This window comes from Buceros rhinoceros, unplaced genomic scaffold, assembly GCF_000710305.1.
Source record: "Buceros rhinoceros silvestris isolate BGI_N320 unplaced genomic scaffold, ASM71030v1 scaffold5886, whole genome shotgun sequence".
In the NCBI taxonomy this organism is placed as follows: Eukaryota; Metazoa; Chordata; class Aves; order Bucerotiformes; family Bucerotidae; genus Buceros; species Buceros rhinoceros.
The window spans coordinates 26,011-42,592 of NW_010416839.1; the positions used below are offsets into that span (position 1 = coordinate 26,011).

At 37.4% G+C, this 16,582-nt stretch overlaps 1 protein-coding gene across 2 annotated transcripts in view; it reads right to left on the reverse strand.

The window, feature by feature from the left end:
* FGF7 (fibroblast growth factor 7) overlaps positions 1-12,601 on the reverse strand; it is a 28,294-nt gene extending 15,693 nt beyond the window's left edge. The window contains exons 1-2 of one of the 2 annotated variants that reach the window (XM_010137955.1): positions 12,399-12,585; positions 11,323-11,907 (exon numbers count right to left, since the gene is read on the reverse strand). In XM_010137955.1, the coding sequence (XP_010136257.1) occupies positions 11,323-11,608 (286 nt within the window). In that variant the 5' untranslated portion in view covers positions 11,609-11,907; positions 12,399-12,585. Of the gene's footprint in view, positions 1-11,322; positions 11,908-12,398 lie in introns of both variants that reach the window. The other variant, XM_010137954.1, reaches the window with a different exon arrangement.
* Positions 12,602-16,582: the final 3,981 nt, after the last annotated feature.

Consider the following 16,582-nt stretch of genomic DNA (forward strand, 5'->3'; position numbering starts at 1 on the left):
GAAAGTTTAGAACTGCCTTGAAGACCATGAAGTTATAACAGCACAGAGCTTGGCTGCACCCATAGTGGTGTGTTCTAATATATACACAGAAAACTTGGTCTTGGTAAAGAATTTGCTATGCTTTTTGCTGTGACTGAAACAATTATGGCTATTCCAAGCACTTAAAGTGGTGAAGAAACCTTTTTTTCTTTGAGTAAAGTGTTTGTGACAAGGAGCTGGAGAAGAGTATCAAAGTTGACTGAGCAGACGACTGGTTTTTACCACACAAAACAAAGCAAAGTGCCTCTGCTGGCTTTGACTTGGTCTTTTCATGTCACCTTAATTCCTCCATGACTATAAATGTATTCTGGATTCATATGTGAAGGCAAGTGTTAGATGGCAGAAAAAAAATTAGAAAAATAAATTATATTTCTACTGTTAAATATACAGTATAAATACTGCCATCATTTTCTCCTAAGTATAGAAGTGTGGATCTGTGGTTTTAATACAGCTTTAAAAAACTCAGAACAAACTTCCATTTATATCTTTCATACAGAAATACAAATTTGCACATCTGTTTGAAAAGTAACAGCTAACTATTCTTCAGGTTGAATTGGGTATATTCTGGAATATTGCACTCTTGACTAGAATAATGAAGATAGCAGCATTGCTCCTAGATAGACGTTGGTAAGATACAGATAAGTCATTCTGACTTGCAAGTCAGGAAGAGATTGATGTTGCAACAGGAATTTCAATTTTCTTTATGCCCAGTCTGCATCACCAATGTTATGAAACCATATCTTAAAGTAAAAGCACGTGGATTTGCAGAAGCACTAGTTATTATTTTGCATCTTTTTAAATTAAAACCTCAAGCCATTGATAGGCATCAGAAACAAAATTCTTACTCATTTGAGTAGAGCCAGGCTTTTACAAATGGCAGATATTTGTCTCTTTCCTAATATGGGTCTTTCAGCTCTTGAGCAAACTTTTCCTAATGAATCACAGAGTTAGATAGCTTTTCCGCTAGTCAGTTAGTTAACTCTTCCACAGCTGTGCAAGACTTTTTACTTTCAACAGCAGCTGTTTAGACTGTTAATGATAGTTCTCTAGAGTTCATCAGTGAATCGGTATGAATAGAAGAGCCACTTTTGGACTGTGTGTTGAAAAGGGAGCTAATGCTGTGCTTCTCAATGGCTGCTTTCTCACATTGATTACTTGTCTGTATGGCCGAGAAGGTGTTTCAGTGAAATACCATGCACACAGAGAAGGAAATATTTTTTCAGGTAGAAATCTATGTTAATGAAATAAATATGACATGGTCTGACAGGGCTCATATTGGACTTTTCTGTACAATACCACTTGTGAGGTAAACTGCAGCACATGTGATTACAACAGACGATGTATAGTTAATTCTTCAGGGATCCACTAACAGGCTAGATTGGGATGCAGCTGCCAGATAACTGGTAAGAGGAAAACAAAGAAAGAAACCATCCCAGTGTGATGGGTCTGGAGGCAGAAAAGAGTAAAGTCATTAAATGTGAGCTATAGGAATGAAAGTACTCATAAATGCATTGTTGAAGTAATATTTTCAGTAACATAGACTGAGTTTCCTAAGTCACAAAAAGATGCAGCCAGAAACAAAAGTATATTAAGTCATTTTAGTTTGGAATTTATCATCAAGTAGCCTGAGCATCTGTTTGCTAATTTGAACATTCTGATTTAAGTTGGTATATAAAAATTCAATAGTTGTATTATTTTCATTTTTCAGCTTAAGGGGCATTTAAAGGGAAGGTAGGATTCACTCAAAATTTGTCTAATATTTGGTTTCCTTTGAAATAATAACTACAAACTCCAATACCAGTTCACCCAAGTATATGGCTCTCACACTGTTGGTAAGGTAGGAAAACGTGCCAGACTGTCTTTTACAGCCTCAATGAGAAAACTTCCTTCCTGACTGCTCAGACAGAATGCTCAGACAGGATGCTCAGCACTCTAAAACATAGTAGCAGTTTTGTGGGGGTGGCAGGGGGTAAAAGAGCAAGAGGCTGAGAACACCTCTGCAGCTGATGACGTTAGGAGGCGGGAGGAAGGAGGGCACAGCCTTGTAGCTGGCCAGCAGCGAGGAAGGTTTCTTTGCAGGGAAGAGGCTCTCCATGTGTTTCCCTTCCCACTGTGGTTTTCTCCATGTGTTTTATGTTGTCTCTTACTTGGTCGGGTGGGTGATAGTATTCATTACCCAAGCAGGTGAATGGTCTTTTGGGAATTGTATTGGACATAAGGTATAAGAAAGTTTGTTGGTTGTTTTGGTTTTTTCCCCAGACTTTTCAGAGTGCTTTAAAGAAGAACTTGCCTGCCCTGGAAATTGTGTACCTTTCTATTCAGTTTTGATTTTTGGTCTTTGTTGGAAATATTGACCAGGATCTCCGTACTTAGTAAAAAATGTAGAAGGTTCAGTTAGAAGGATGGAGCTTACTTTATTTGGAAGAATGGTTATTTGTCACCAGTTAGTTTGAAAGTAGCCTCTTGAAGTAGCATCCAATTTAGTTTTTGATTAGTAACAACACTTGAGGCAGAGTACTGTTTGAGTATTTGTCATGCTTGCAGCTCATATGTTGTCAGAGATGTGCTTAGTACATGGCGGAGATTCATTTTTGTACTATGTTATAGCATGGTATTAATAAGATGGTGCTGAACTAATACAGGCAACAGTGCTGGGTGGGATGAATCTTGCTATGGGCACAGGTATTTGTCCCTGCCCTTATGAAAGGTTTTAATTTATGAAATAAAGGTATTGTTACAATTTTTTGCTGTAATGTTGGAAAGTCATATGGCTGTGATGCCTTCAAGGCTTCTCGCGTATAGTTTCCACACATAAGCAGGTATAAAGGACTGTTGCTGAAGATCTTCTACTGGCCTTGCCCACAGCACGAGTCTGTCTCCTGTTGCAAAATGGCCCTAACAAACAGGTCTCGTTATTTGAATCATTATGTGCTGGATTTACATAGCTAGTTCCCGAAATTCTGGTAATATCACACCAACAAGAACTGCTTGGATTTCTTTGTATTATCTTGCACATTATCTGCACTCCATAAGCTGCATAGGCTATTCCAATGAAATAAAGTGGTGTGATAGAATTAAAGTTGCTTTTGCTGGTGGAAGCTGCACTTGCCAATTGTACTAGTACTGGCCTGCACTCTCTAGGATTCAGTTATTCTTTCTATTTTACTTCAGAGTTTCTGTCAGAGAGTAAAACTCTTATTTTCACAAGGTCCTTACTGCAGAAGCTACACAAGCACTGAATGGAATCAGTCCATTCCTCACTCTCTGCAGCCTTTTTGCCTTGGCTTGGCCAGATCCACATTTTCTCCCAAATCTATCTGCTTAATGGCTAGAGAGAGCCTGAACATTGGCCCCCTTGGAGTTCACAGAGTCGACTTAAAGGGCAAATCTAGCATCAGGATGCAATGCTGAGCATGTTATGCAAGAAGCCAGGAAGCTCTTGTGGTGAGTGTTTCCACACACCTGAACACCATCTAAAACTTGCCACTACATTGCTTGCTGCTGTGCAGGCAAACAGCCCCCAGAGCTCTGGCACCAGCTCACCTGAGCAGCTCCAGCACTTCAGCAGGTTCACTTGTAAGTTTTTCAAAATTTTACTTTGACAGTGATAGTTTTTCCCCCTAATATCTGCGGCTCTAGATGATATGTATGTTCATCTATAATAATTTCTGTCTTTAACAAGCATCAAGTTCTCTATTAACTTTTTTTTTCTGTAAACAGTTACTTCTAACTGAAATCTCAAAACCCACTTGACAACTAAAGGTCGTAATAAAAACTTATAGAAATAGCACAGGTTACTAATGAAAGTATGCTTCTTGCTAGCAGATGGGGTTTTTTTCTGTTTGAAATACATTACCTTCTAGTTAGACAAATATAAAAATTCCAAGGTATCAAAACGGTCAAGGACAAGACTGCTCAGCTGCTTTTTGTAGTCTATAGCACCTCCCAGTGTCTTATTGACACGCTTAGAAGAATGTAAGCAAGCTCACAAAAAATGAAAGTCAGGGAAGGCATGTATGCTGTTAAAGGCTGAAGTACTAGTGCTAGGAAACTCCTTCAGAAAAGCCCAGTGGTGATGGGGGTATTCAGAAAGTTTTTGATTGAAGTGGTGTTTGTTATTCCCTGTTGAAGTTATTGTGGTTATAAATGCTACGAAATGGTCATGTTTTCTGTGTTTTTGTTTAGTTTTGCATTATTCTAGCAGTGTTCTGGCAGTGCTTAATTTTGGAAGATTGCATACTGAAGGAAAAGTTCAGTGTTTTTTAGCAGAATGTCTAGACCTTTAAATCATTTTCATCCAGTTTTTTAACCGTCAGATTCCCACTATAACTTTACAGGAGCAGATGCTCAGTTGTATTAAACTGACATAGCTTTGCTGATGTTAACTGAGATTTAACCTGTCTGATCCAGCCAGTTTAGGATATTGTAGCCTTCTGGTGAGAAATCATGCAGGTACTAGATTCGTGTTGTAGGCAGTGTGTGAATACCGCAGAAAAAAATCCCATTACAATTTAATCCTCATTTTTGTCTTTGTTTCAAAAGCTAAACAATACTCAAGGGATGTATTGATTGCACTGGTATTTTTATTGCTTTTTTGGTGTGTTTTCATGAAGTTGTAGGCCACATCTATGAATATCCACTTTCAGCTTTTCAGCACCAATTGTTACAAAGAATTTTTTCCATTTGTATAAATGATGTCATGTGTTATGAAAGTTTTGATGTGTGACAATTCAGTGCTATGATTTTAACCTCTAATATGTTATTGCCATAGGAATTTTCACTGTTAACTCTCTCAATAATGTTTCTAAATTACACACTCCAGAAGGCTAAGCTGACCTTTCTGTCAGCTCATACCCAGAATTAAAATTTTAAAATAAAGTCAAAGGTCAAAAAAGACAATTGAAATACAGCTGCCAAATATAGTCATAGACAGTCAATTATGCAATGAAAGCAGCATGCCACCCAAGAAGAGTAGCAGCCTTCATTTAACCAAACTTTTCTGTTTTGATGAGGAAAGTATTCCAGAATATACTACTAGTTGGTACATCTTGTAGTATGGAATAGTATAATTTTATGCTTTAGGATGTTTTGATCTTCTTGAGCTTTAAGGAAGGTAGAAAGGAAAACCTTTGTTCTGTGCTCCAGGATTCTAGAAATCTAAAATAATTACTTTCAGATAGTCAATACAGAAAGCCGTGAAGGGAGATAATCTGGGTTTTGGTTTTGTTTTGCAAGACCGACTGTACACGGAATTAAATTTTCTAAGAAATTGTATTTGCCTGTACGGAAAATTGACTCTAAGATTCATCTTGAGCTCTGTGCTTTTCTGTTTAGCTACTGACTTTGTTTATTTTAGTTAACATTCTATTAATATTCTATAATAAAAATATTTAGTACTTATAACATTAACACACAATTCATTTCTAGGTTTGGAAGCTTTTTTGCTAAGAATTTTTAAAACTCTTTACACAGAGGCACAGACTTTGAAGAATTTTCCTGAAGTCCATAAGCAAATTGCTTAAAAGTTTGGATTAGCATCAAGTCTCTTGAGTCTCAGGTCAGGGCCACTTCAGCACATTTTCTTCATGGTGGAGCAATAAGTTAATGATACAATACGGAATTTTTTGTACATTCAGAAATTCTAAACAATCGGGGGGGGAGGGAAGTGGTGAGGGAGAAGGGACTGCAATTTATCTTTTAAAACGTATCCTGCAGCTGCTTCTGCAGTTGGCTGCTAAACTTGGTTGTTGGTCCCAAAAAGATGTAACATTTCCGATAAATCTCAATGTTGAGAGATTCAGAAAAACTTGGAAGTCACAGCTGAATTACAAAGGCATATCAAGGTTAAATAAATCAGTGAGAGCAGTGTGTATAGATTCAGCTTAGATGTTTTTCATTGCTCAGACTGATTTTAGGTCATACCCCAGTTCTGAAGACACGTGGGCAGACGTAGCCCTGTTAGTGTAGGTTAGCTTGTGAAGTTGCTGCCTGTGCCTGAGCCCAGCGGCTTGGTTCTCCCCTCACAGAGCTTTTGCAATCATTTTGTGTTCAGAGGGAGAAGAAAGTGAGTACAATCTGCTACCGTTCTGACTTCACAGATATTTTCCAGCTGGTAAATACCATGGAATAGACAAAGTGGTGAAGATTCTGGAGGTAAATTCAGAATTGATGACCAGTTTTAATTGTGTTGTATAGCACCCTGTCATAATGTGTCAGCTGAGCACTGATCTGGAAGCTGATAGGTGAGCTCTGAAGAATCTTGCTGCAATGGTTCAAGTCTTTGCTCCCTCCTTTCTCCTTCTCACTTCCCGCAATGTGTACTCTGATTGAAAATGTCAGTAGAAGCTGTCAGACAGCTGATGTAACTCAGCTGCTTCTGTTATCTGCATCTTTGCTAAAAACCATCTCCATCAGCAGTTGATGGTGGAAAGATGGGATTTGTGATGAGGTATGGGCATAGAGTCTCTTCTGCTCATTGAAACTTGAGGGGTGGTTTCTACCACCGGTGCTAGACATAGAGCTAGAGAGGGAGCAGGGAAATCAATTATATTTGTATCTGATTAATAACCATAGGAGAGAAAGTAATCCTCGGCACTACAGGCTGTTTTGAGAGGACACACGTATATTGCCGATTGAATTAAATCTCTTTCTGTTATAATTGAAAAGATTAGCAGAGTACTAATGTGAAGCAAAAGCACCTGCCCATTAGTGAAGACTTTTCTTCTCCTGATGCTAATGGATTGGTCGAACCAACAACCTCTAGAAAAATCAGGAATGCAGTTGCGAAGGCAGACTGTCCGGTTGGTTGGCACACACATAACCCTTAACTGAGGCTGGTACACCAATACCTGGTTTGAAATATCTGATTTTCAGATACCGGATCTTCTTGCTCCTCTGTAAAGTGGCACAGCATATGTAGCCCAGCATTTCTATTACGCTAAGAAGCATGTGTAAAATGCTATGGGAAATAATTTTGATTTCTAGGCAAGCTTGAGTATTTAACCACTAAGGTGTATATAAAGTGTATTTGTCATCAGCTAGGGTTTAGGTTTGAACAGAGTTTGATTTCATTTAATATAGCTGAAAACTATGACTTGTTGGATTTTAATCAAAATAGTAGTTTTCCCAGGTAAAAAAAATTCATCAAGATTTCAGCCATTTTGTGTCAAGATCTTACTAGGCTAGTTCCACACCACACACCCCCCTCCCCCCCATTTGGCTTTATCCACTGGAGAGAAGAGGAAATAGGCACTTTCTGGGTTTAGAGCACACAAGGAATATGATAGGATCAGACATCTTAGGATTCAGGTTCCGGGAAGGCTTTTTTATTAACTCAGAGACCCTTTGAAGTCTTTAAAATGAGATTCCAAAGGCAACAGAGCGTGGAAAGACTTCAAGCATCATCCAGTTGTAATTGTAAATCCTCTTGGATAGAGTAAAACTAAACTCTGATTTTTGCTGCCTTTTTTTCTGAACAAAAATCAAATAAAATCTGGCAAAAATCATAAACACAAACTGAAATGAAAGGAGGAGTAAGCGTTAATAATGAAATCTATTTTCTATCAAAGATAGAGTTAATTAATTGCCATATTGCCTTCAAGATTTGTTCAGTCACTCACTTTTTAGAATCATTAAAATGTTTTGTGGGCCCACTTAGATTATTTTACAGGAATATGATATAAGATTTATTTTTTTATTAAAAAAATATAGTTTAGGCTTGGACGAGGTATAATAAGGGACTGTCAAAGAGAAAAATTTTTATTAATAATGACAGATTTTTCTGGGTGACCTCATCTCTTGGCCGCTTCCTAATTCTTGCTTTAGTTTTTGAGTATGTGACTGTTGGGTCTCACCCTGCCTTTTAGATTTCCGAATGAAAGCAAAGCTGTCAGGTGCAAAGTTATTTCCTCTGCTTAGTGGAGATCACTGTCTTCTGGTTTGCTTAGTTTTCTCTCTACGTCCACCAGAAGGCTCTACTGCTTTCTGAAATGCGCACAGAATAATGCTCTTTGGGCATCTAACAAGGTCACCACTGCTCTGAGCAGGGTTCAACAATTTGCTTTCACTGGAACAGTACACACGCGTTTCTTGGACTAAGCAGTTAACTCCTAAAGTGTTTTGAACCAAGGGAATGGTAAATACAGATTAGTTACCATTCGTGAGCGAGGATTTGCTTCAGTATTTATTTTTGTCATGGAATTTCAATCTGCGTACATTTAACACAGTTGCTTTTGAATTGAAATCTTGGGAAATTTTAACACTTCCATTGATTTTTTTCTGTTACTTTCATAGGATGGGTGTATATATATTTTATTTTGTCGTTTACTAGAGAAGTTTGAAATACAAAGCCCTAATTCCTCACTGTCTTGGCATCCTTACATTTATAGTCTTGGCTGATGAGAGATGCTCTGTAAATTTGGCGCTTGCCAAAGTTATGATGAAGTTATTCTACAGACATTTCTGAGTGTGAAGATTGCACTTCACATTGTTCATGCTTCACAGTTCAGGGGATGAAAACAAGTGGTTGACTCTGCCTGCAAAACTGTCATTGCAGCTTACTGTATGAAGCAAAGTTATCATAGTTAAAAATATGAAATTTTTGTTGTTTTATTGTTTTCATGTAGCACATGTTAGTGATTAACAGGAGAAAAGGATTCCTTCTATTATGTAAGTGGAAAATTAGGATAAAATAAGAAGATAACTTCTCAGAGCAACACTTTTTTTTTTTTTTGCACCCATTGCTTAATTTGACTGCAACTGTTGTTGGATTCTGTCCTGAGAAACAGGTCTGATTTACCTTTTACTAACTTTCAGAACTGGAAATCACAGAACAATAATATTTGAACACCCAGATTAATACATCTTTGTAATAGGTATGGTTTTAAAAATAGGCTTGTCAGAGACCCTGGATAAAAATAGCCTGTTTAGTCTCATAATATTAAAAATTTTGCTTAAGGCACGTGTATTAGTCCAGGTGGTATTTTTCATCTGTTTTGGATTTTTTCCTCTCATATCATATTATTTTCTTTATGCGTATTTTAGTAGAGAGTCATAAGCACATCCTCAAAAAGGCTTCCTGCACGTTGATAGAGGGAATGAAAAAAAAGGTTTTCATAAGACTAACTTTATTTTGGTTTCCCAGAAAATCCAGGTTATCAGCGTTCACATTTTTTCAGTCCTCTTTGTCTGTATTTCCCTATTCTACTTGTCCAACAAAAGCATTTGGATATTATTTCATAGTATACAATAGATAAATTACCACAAGAGGCTTAAACTTCAGATGGTGAGAGACATCCCACACACTTTAGTTAAATATAGCGGAGGTAGTTCATCATAGTGCTCATTAGTTACCAGATAAACCATTCAAATGTTGACTGGGTTTTTTTTCCTCCTGATAGTCATTGCATTTACCAGAAAAAGAATTCAGAATTTTTTTCATTGCCCTATAAATGTAGCAACTTAGGGTTGCATTTCTGTAATTTGTAATAGTTAGTTACCATCACTAAATAATAAGTGTTCAGAAAACTACAAAAAATGAATTGCCTTTAGCACAATATGATCTGATATTATCTAGTGGTTTCACTACAGAACATTTCAGGATATCCTTAGTGTGCTTCAGCAGCATGGGATCCTGCAGAGAATTGAGACAATTTACGTGAATCTGAAATAATGCTAAATTACCAACAAAGTTTTTACTTCAGCATCATGGAACTAAAAAAAGCAAATTTATATAATTATTCAGCTCTTTATATTGCCACAATCTCTTTAAGGTGTGTGGGGGTTGGGGGAAACCACCAAGACCAAACCAAAAAACCCCCAAACCAGTAAAAATTAGGTACTATGGATATTCCCTTATCTGCAAAAATTTAGAAGAAACTGTTTCCATAACAGGGTTTTTTCAGTGATTTTTATGGGAGCAATGTTTTGTTTCTAAACTAGCCCTATCAGTCTCTGTTGTAGCAATGTCCCCCTGCAACTCAATGGGAGTCGTCTTGAATATGGACCAAATAATTTATTTGGCTGCTGGCCATGTGTCGTCTTCCAGAGGAATATGGGTACTCACTGCATAGTGGTGTAGGAGGAAAAGAGACATATGGAAACACAGTTTGAAGAAACTGTAACGTTAGTCAATGAAGTTTTGGCCATGCAAGTTGCCAAGCACGCAGCGTAGTCATGAAGCAAAGAAATCAGTTATGAGCTCACTAGCCAGACGCTTAGCATGCGAAAGTGCTGCTCTTACAGCAAATAAGGAGTCAGCTGCAGTGGAAAGCTGAATCACACTAACAGTTCCTGAAGTTTGATTTATTGATTTCTTTTGCTGCTCTTAGAAAATTTGTACAACTTACATTAAATCTGAATAGTATCCGTGGAAATATATCTGTCCTTTCAGCTGACTATAAACACTAGACCAGCATGTCTCTGGCCCCTTTTCCTCTATAATTTTGTTTTGAAATACACAGTATAATCCTATGCATTATCCTGTTATATCTTAATAATGTCTGTTCAAGTAGATGTCATGTTCCTCTAAATAAACAATATATTTGTAATAACATAAAAGTCAAAGTGGCAAAAATAGTAATTGTAAAATTGATGCTTTCAAGTGTAAATGGAAGATATATAAGTGTTTGTTTGAAAAATACAGATTAGTATAACTCTTCTGTCAGTTCAAAATTGTATTTGATACAGATTTGCAAAATATATGTCCATTCTCTCTGGATGAGTCATGTTTTTGGAGGAAAAGGGAGAGAATATTTTTTTCAGCATCATGATCATTGGAATAATGAACTGCAGAAACTGTAATAGATTTTGTTCCTGGCTTGGCAAACTATCTAAAAGATTTTGCAAGAGTTTACATAATTCTTTCCATTGGACTTTCTAGTATTGCATATGTTTTAATTGTTAACTCAAACACGGCAAACTTTTAGGTAGTTTATGGACTATATAAATGTGGTTTAATGTTTCATAAGTATTTTATGAGAGAAGTTTATGGTTATACATTCTCATACTTAGAACCTTAATTCACTTGTTAAATAGGCTCTCTGTTTGCTAATAGTTACCAGCTGTAACTAATACATTAGCAGATCTACAACGTAGTATTTAAAATGACGCATTTCAAAATCAATAACAAATGTCTTGCTGAAGGATTAATTGGAAAACTTGTCTCATACAGTGGTCAGTACGCTATACAAAATCCTTTTGAAATTTTGATAAATCAAGGGATAGGAAACAACGATATGTAAATTTCTAAAAACTTAGAAAGAGGGAAAGAAAAATATTACTTACTGTAGTTGTTGTTTGCTTCTCTTGTCCCTTTTACTTTGCCTCTCTTATCAATCCTCATATACCACTGAGTTCGACAGAAAAGTCTTCTCACTCTCACATCCCCCCCTTCCATATAATCATAGCTTCTGGTATGTCGCTCAGGGCTGGAACAGTTCACATTTGTAGCCATTTGCTCTGGAGTCATGTCATTGCAAGCTAAAGATATAGTGCCCATTAGAAAGATAATGTAAAAGTATGATCTGTAGAGCAAAATTGGCAGGATCCATGTCAGTATCCATTTGTGCATTATAGTGCAGTGTTCTGGGTGTTCATGAACAACATAATGAAAATTAAATCTCAAGTAGACTGTTGCTCTTAGGTCACCGACCTGCCTTCTGTCTTTACGAGTTAGAGATTCATTTAAATGAGATTGTTCCCTCTTCTAGAATTCTGATCGTTATTCCTTAACAGTTAATGGCGAAATAGAAGAGCTTCTTAAATATCTCTTCAGTCAGAATATCCTTTAAAGACACAAGTTATAAAAACCTCTGTTGTCGTGACCTTCTGTACTACTTGAATTTGCTGCTTGCACTGAAAGTAAAAGATCTGTGAGAAAAGGTGCACGTATAAGTCTTTATGCTCAATTGTTACAAACACGCAAGGATACATTACGCTGCTGAAAAGTACTGTACATAAATTATGACATGCTAAGCTGATTTTAAAAAATATGCAAACATATACAATAGATCTCTCTCACACAACTTTTTGCATAAGCAAACATTTAAACTGATTGTAAACATAGTTCTGTCTTCAGTTTTAAGTCCTTCCAAAAACCGAACTGCTTTCTCATGCATGGTAAAATTCTGCGGATTATTTCATACTGTATATTCACTACTAGCACAGTCTGTCAGATAGTTTTTTCTAGTTCAGATTTCAAAATAGACCTCCTTAGCCCTGTATCTTTATTCCTACCCTTTTTCAGTTTAATAGAAATAGTTTTCTTAATGCTTTTTTAGCATCTAGCATATAAAAAAGAAGATAAAAGTTGTTAGCTATTAGAAACTGCTGAATATTCGTGTAAAGAACGGATAACTTACTTGATCCTGTTGATAAGAGCTGGATACCCAAGTACTCCATTTCTGTTGTCTGCTTTTTGCAACATGAGACGCTCTACTGTAGCTACAAACTTTCTCAGCTCAGAAAGACTCCACCAGAATTATAATTGTTTCCATAAATCAACACGCTGGAGAGATGGTGTGTATGTGCTTGTGCGTGCATGTGTGTATTGAGCCTGTTGTTCAGTTCTTTTCGATAAATACCTATGCTGACCTCACTTGGAAGCAATTAGAATTTAACCAGTCAGCTGTCAGTTGAATGCACGAACGAAAATAAAAGGAGACTTGCATTGTATCGTGTCCAATGGTCATCAGAGGGAGCTATGTACATAGTTTATACTTTAAATCTCCAAGAATCTACTTCTAAAAACATATATTCTGTAGTGTGTGGATAGAATTCCTTTGTATGCTAGCTAGTGTTTCTTCGCTTTGATTTAGGTCAGTAGTTTTCTGTCCTTAAGAAAATTCCTTTCCCTCTTTTTGTACTCACACGCTTATCTCAGTTAGCTTTCAAGTCTCTTCTGCAGTTTGGTGGATTCATCGTCTGCTTAGTGCTTTTCTGATGGGTATATGAAACATGTGGGTCCATTATGTCCTGTGGAGAGGGGTGTGCTGTGGCCATTACATGCAGAATATTTTTATATCATGGACTTTAAAAGAACAACTGCACTGAGATTTTTATTTGATCAGTCGTAGGTGAAAATGAGAATGTATATTTGGATGTTTCAAAGTCTAACTTTCAAACACAACCTTTATCTACATGAAGGAGAAATTATTACTAGGGAACAGCCTTACTTAGCACACATAGTTATTGTTGAAACTCGCAACACGAGACTGCAAAGTGGCAGCAGTGGAAGCAAAACGCTTGCATACCAGCCAATGGGTGGCCAGCAGGCTTAAAATACAGAGAATCAAGCTAACGGGTGATATGCCTGGTTTTCTGCTTCTGTATGCTCGTTTCCTCCTTTGGCACGAGGCTGCTCCCCAATGTCCATGTTCCGTTTCACCCTTAAATTCTGTTGAGTTTCTGGTGAATGTCTTTGTAAAACAGAATGAAGTTAAGTTTCTGATAGCTCCTTACCCTGTTATATTTCCACATTGTCGGTGTGAATACACCTCACACCCGTTAGTAAAGAATAGTAAGAAGTGTGGAATTAATCCACGTGTTAAGAATAGTTTACTTACCTTTATATGTCTGTGCTTGATAAGTTAAAGCAGTTTATTGTTACCTGCTTTTATCTCACCCCGACTCCTTCCTCTCTGTGGCAATAGGTAACAGTTACTTCTTAAAAATGAAGTACTGTAGAGACAGTTAAAATGCATAGGGAGTACATATGTGCCACCTTGTGGTGAGGGGGCCATAAGTAAACAGGAGTTTTTTCACTGGAGTGATCCAAAATGAGCATAAAGGTGTGTAACACAAGGCAACCTTGTATTGCTCAACTTTCCTATGCACCAACCCAGAGAGTGAGTAATTTCCTTCCTTAACATCCTCAGCTGCCTCCTGCATGCTCACTTGGATTAATTCCATTTGCCGCTTGCTTTGCATTCTTAACCATTTTCTCTTGAAGTCCAAAGCCGATCAACTTTTCTTGTCATTATCCCTATTTCCGCATAGTCAGGTGTTCTCCATATTGTGTGTCTAAGCGTAATTTTCCTCGTTCAGCGAAAGCTCGGTATCTGCCCCTTCACGGCGTGGCGGGTATGGTGCGTAAGGCTTTCAAAGGCTAGATGCCTGCAGTAGCTACACGAAGGAGTGGCTTTCAAAAGTCAACCCTTGTAAAATGTGATTACACCTATTCCCAGTTTGACTTGTATCATGTCAACCCATGGCCACCGTTCCAACAAGAAGCGGAGACTGAGGTGACCTCTCCCAGCTGCGGTTTTACCAGTGCATTTGCTGGATTTATATCAGTATGTTCTCTGATCCATTCCACAGCCTGCATTCAGAATGGTAGCAATGGCAAACATTTGTGGTATTCAAAAGGCTTATCTGTTGTGTATTAAAAGAAGCAATCGAGGATAAAAGGGAATCTGTTTTACTCAGCAAAGTAGGATGCAAGTAGAAATGTTTTTGTAGATATTCTGGTCTTTCATGTGCAATACCAACTTTCACTTTCGGATCCATACTGTTTTTAACTTTTCTTTCCTAACTTACTGTTTCTAACTGTAAGTAACAGGAGAAAAAAATACATACCTGAGGTCTCGTTTCCAAAAAGCTGGAGCTACTCATGGTCCAGGGATAGGCATGTATTTCTCTTGGCTCTGAAAGAGTAAATCACTTTCTGTAAGCATTTTAAAGTGGTGTTTCAGTTCAAATCTGCATGAAGTTTTGTGTTTAGAATAAATGAAAAGCAGCTTAAATAGGGCATTATCTCTAAGTTTAGTCAGTGAACAATGTAGTTAATTTTTAATTGCTGCTGATAATATGAATAGCGTCACATTTTCTAATTAAGGAATGACTTTTCCCCACAATGCTTTAAATGCAATTTTTTTTAATCACAGTGTTATGTCTTGCTATACAACAAGTATAACTGCATATTTTTTAATGAAAAGTTGCCATCTTGATATGCTAGTCAGGATTCTTTGCATAAATCTCTGTTCTCAACCCATTTCTCTTCAAACCAAGCATAACTAGTACCTGTCTTAAATTGACCTGCTTTGGTTTTGTGGAAGATGTGGCGTGACTGGCAGTTTTTCCTCTGTCTTCTTACAGGCGTGCATGCCAGAGCTTTGCAAATCCAATCCCGAGCAAGTCCTTAATGATATACAGAAATTGTCCACCTAAAATGCTAGTGGTTTTTGCATTTCTGTGGCAAGATTGTGCTTGAAGAAATGTGTGAAGGCATTAGGAACGCATTAAACATGAAAATGTGCAAAATACATATGCTGTAAGAAATCCTTCAATGTTTAAACCTGCTCCCGTTACATTAACCCGTGCATCAGTTCCTGCTTCCCAGGTGACAGTTTTCCACGGCATTGCTACAGTGCACGTGCTGGTAAGAGGGGAAAAAAGGAAATTAATTGCAAGCATTTTGCTTCCAGTTACGAAGATTGCGCATCGGCCTCCAGTTCAGGTAGAGACAGCTCAAAGTCTATTGTCTCACCCCTCACATAGGACATTACTTTTTGTCCTTTTTGGTGAAAGCATGACTACAGGCATCCACACCTTCCTTATCTCCAGGCTGGCCTCCAGGCACCGCCCAGGGTTGGCATTGGGTCATGAATGTGACTTTTTTAAAAAAGCCCATTTTTTTCCAGCTTTCCTTCAGGGCAGTGCATACCTGCTAAGAAACTATCATTCTGCTGCTCCTTATTCCCTGATCCATTTCAAATTTGCTTTAGGACATCTTCCAGAACTTTCAGAATTTAAGGCAGTTGGAAGTTAAAAATCTCTGTATCAGACTTTAACTAAGATGTGGGGTTTGAATGCCCTGCAGCAACAGCTAAAATGAGATTGGAAGGTCCTACCGGGAAAAATTCTGCAGCAATGAAGGTGCTAAATATTCTCATGTTTAAATCCTTATCTTTAGTTCCCTGATCTCAGAAATCAGGATTAGTCAAGGTTCACTTTTGCTACATGCAAAAGATACAAGAAAAGTGGTACTATTTTTGCAAATGTTCTGTCAACACTGATTCCAAAAAACACTGTTGCACGTGTGCAAAATAGACTCATTTATCAAGGTAGTGAAAACAAAAGAGAAATCAGGATTATGGCACTTCAGTTTGGATTTATCTTTTCAGGTTTAAGTATAAACTTAAGATTAAAAACCAAAACTAAGACTCCTTTGTCTGCCTGACTATAATATTGTCCTTTTGGGTTTGGTAACTGGTATGGGTCATTAAAATTATTTTGGAAAGACAACAATAAATTTTTCCTAGCAATTTTCAAAACAGATCCCTAAAATGTACTTCATTTCTTTGTTGCCTCCTATTCATCCAGATCATGTTGAACTGATTTAAATCTACAGGAGAACTGGAATGGCTTGCAGTAGATACTAAAAAAAACCCCAAACCAAAACCCCACCAAACTATCAAATACTGTACAACTACCTTTTGTTTGTTAATTAGCTACAGCAATTATCTTAGGCAAAACAAAGGCTGGGAAAGCCTTAGCTCAGTCAGTAATAAACTTAAAAGGTAAAGCCATCTAGGCTTCTTTCCCT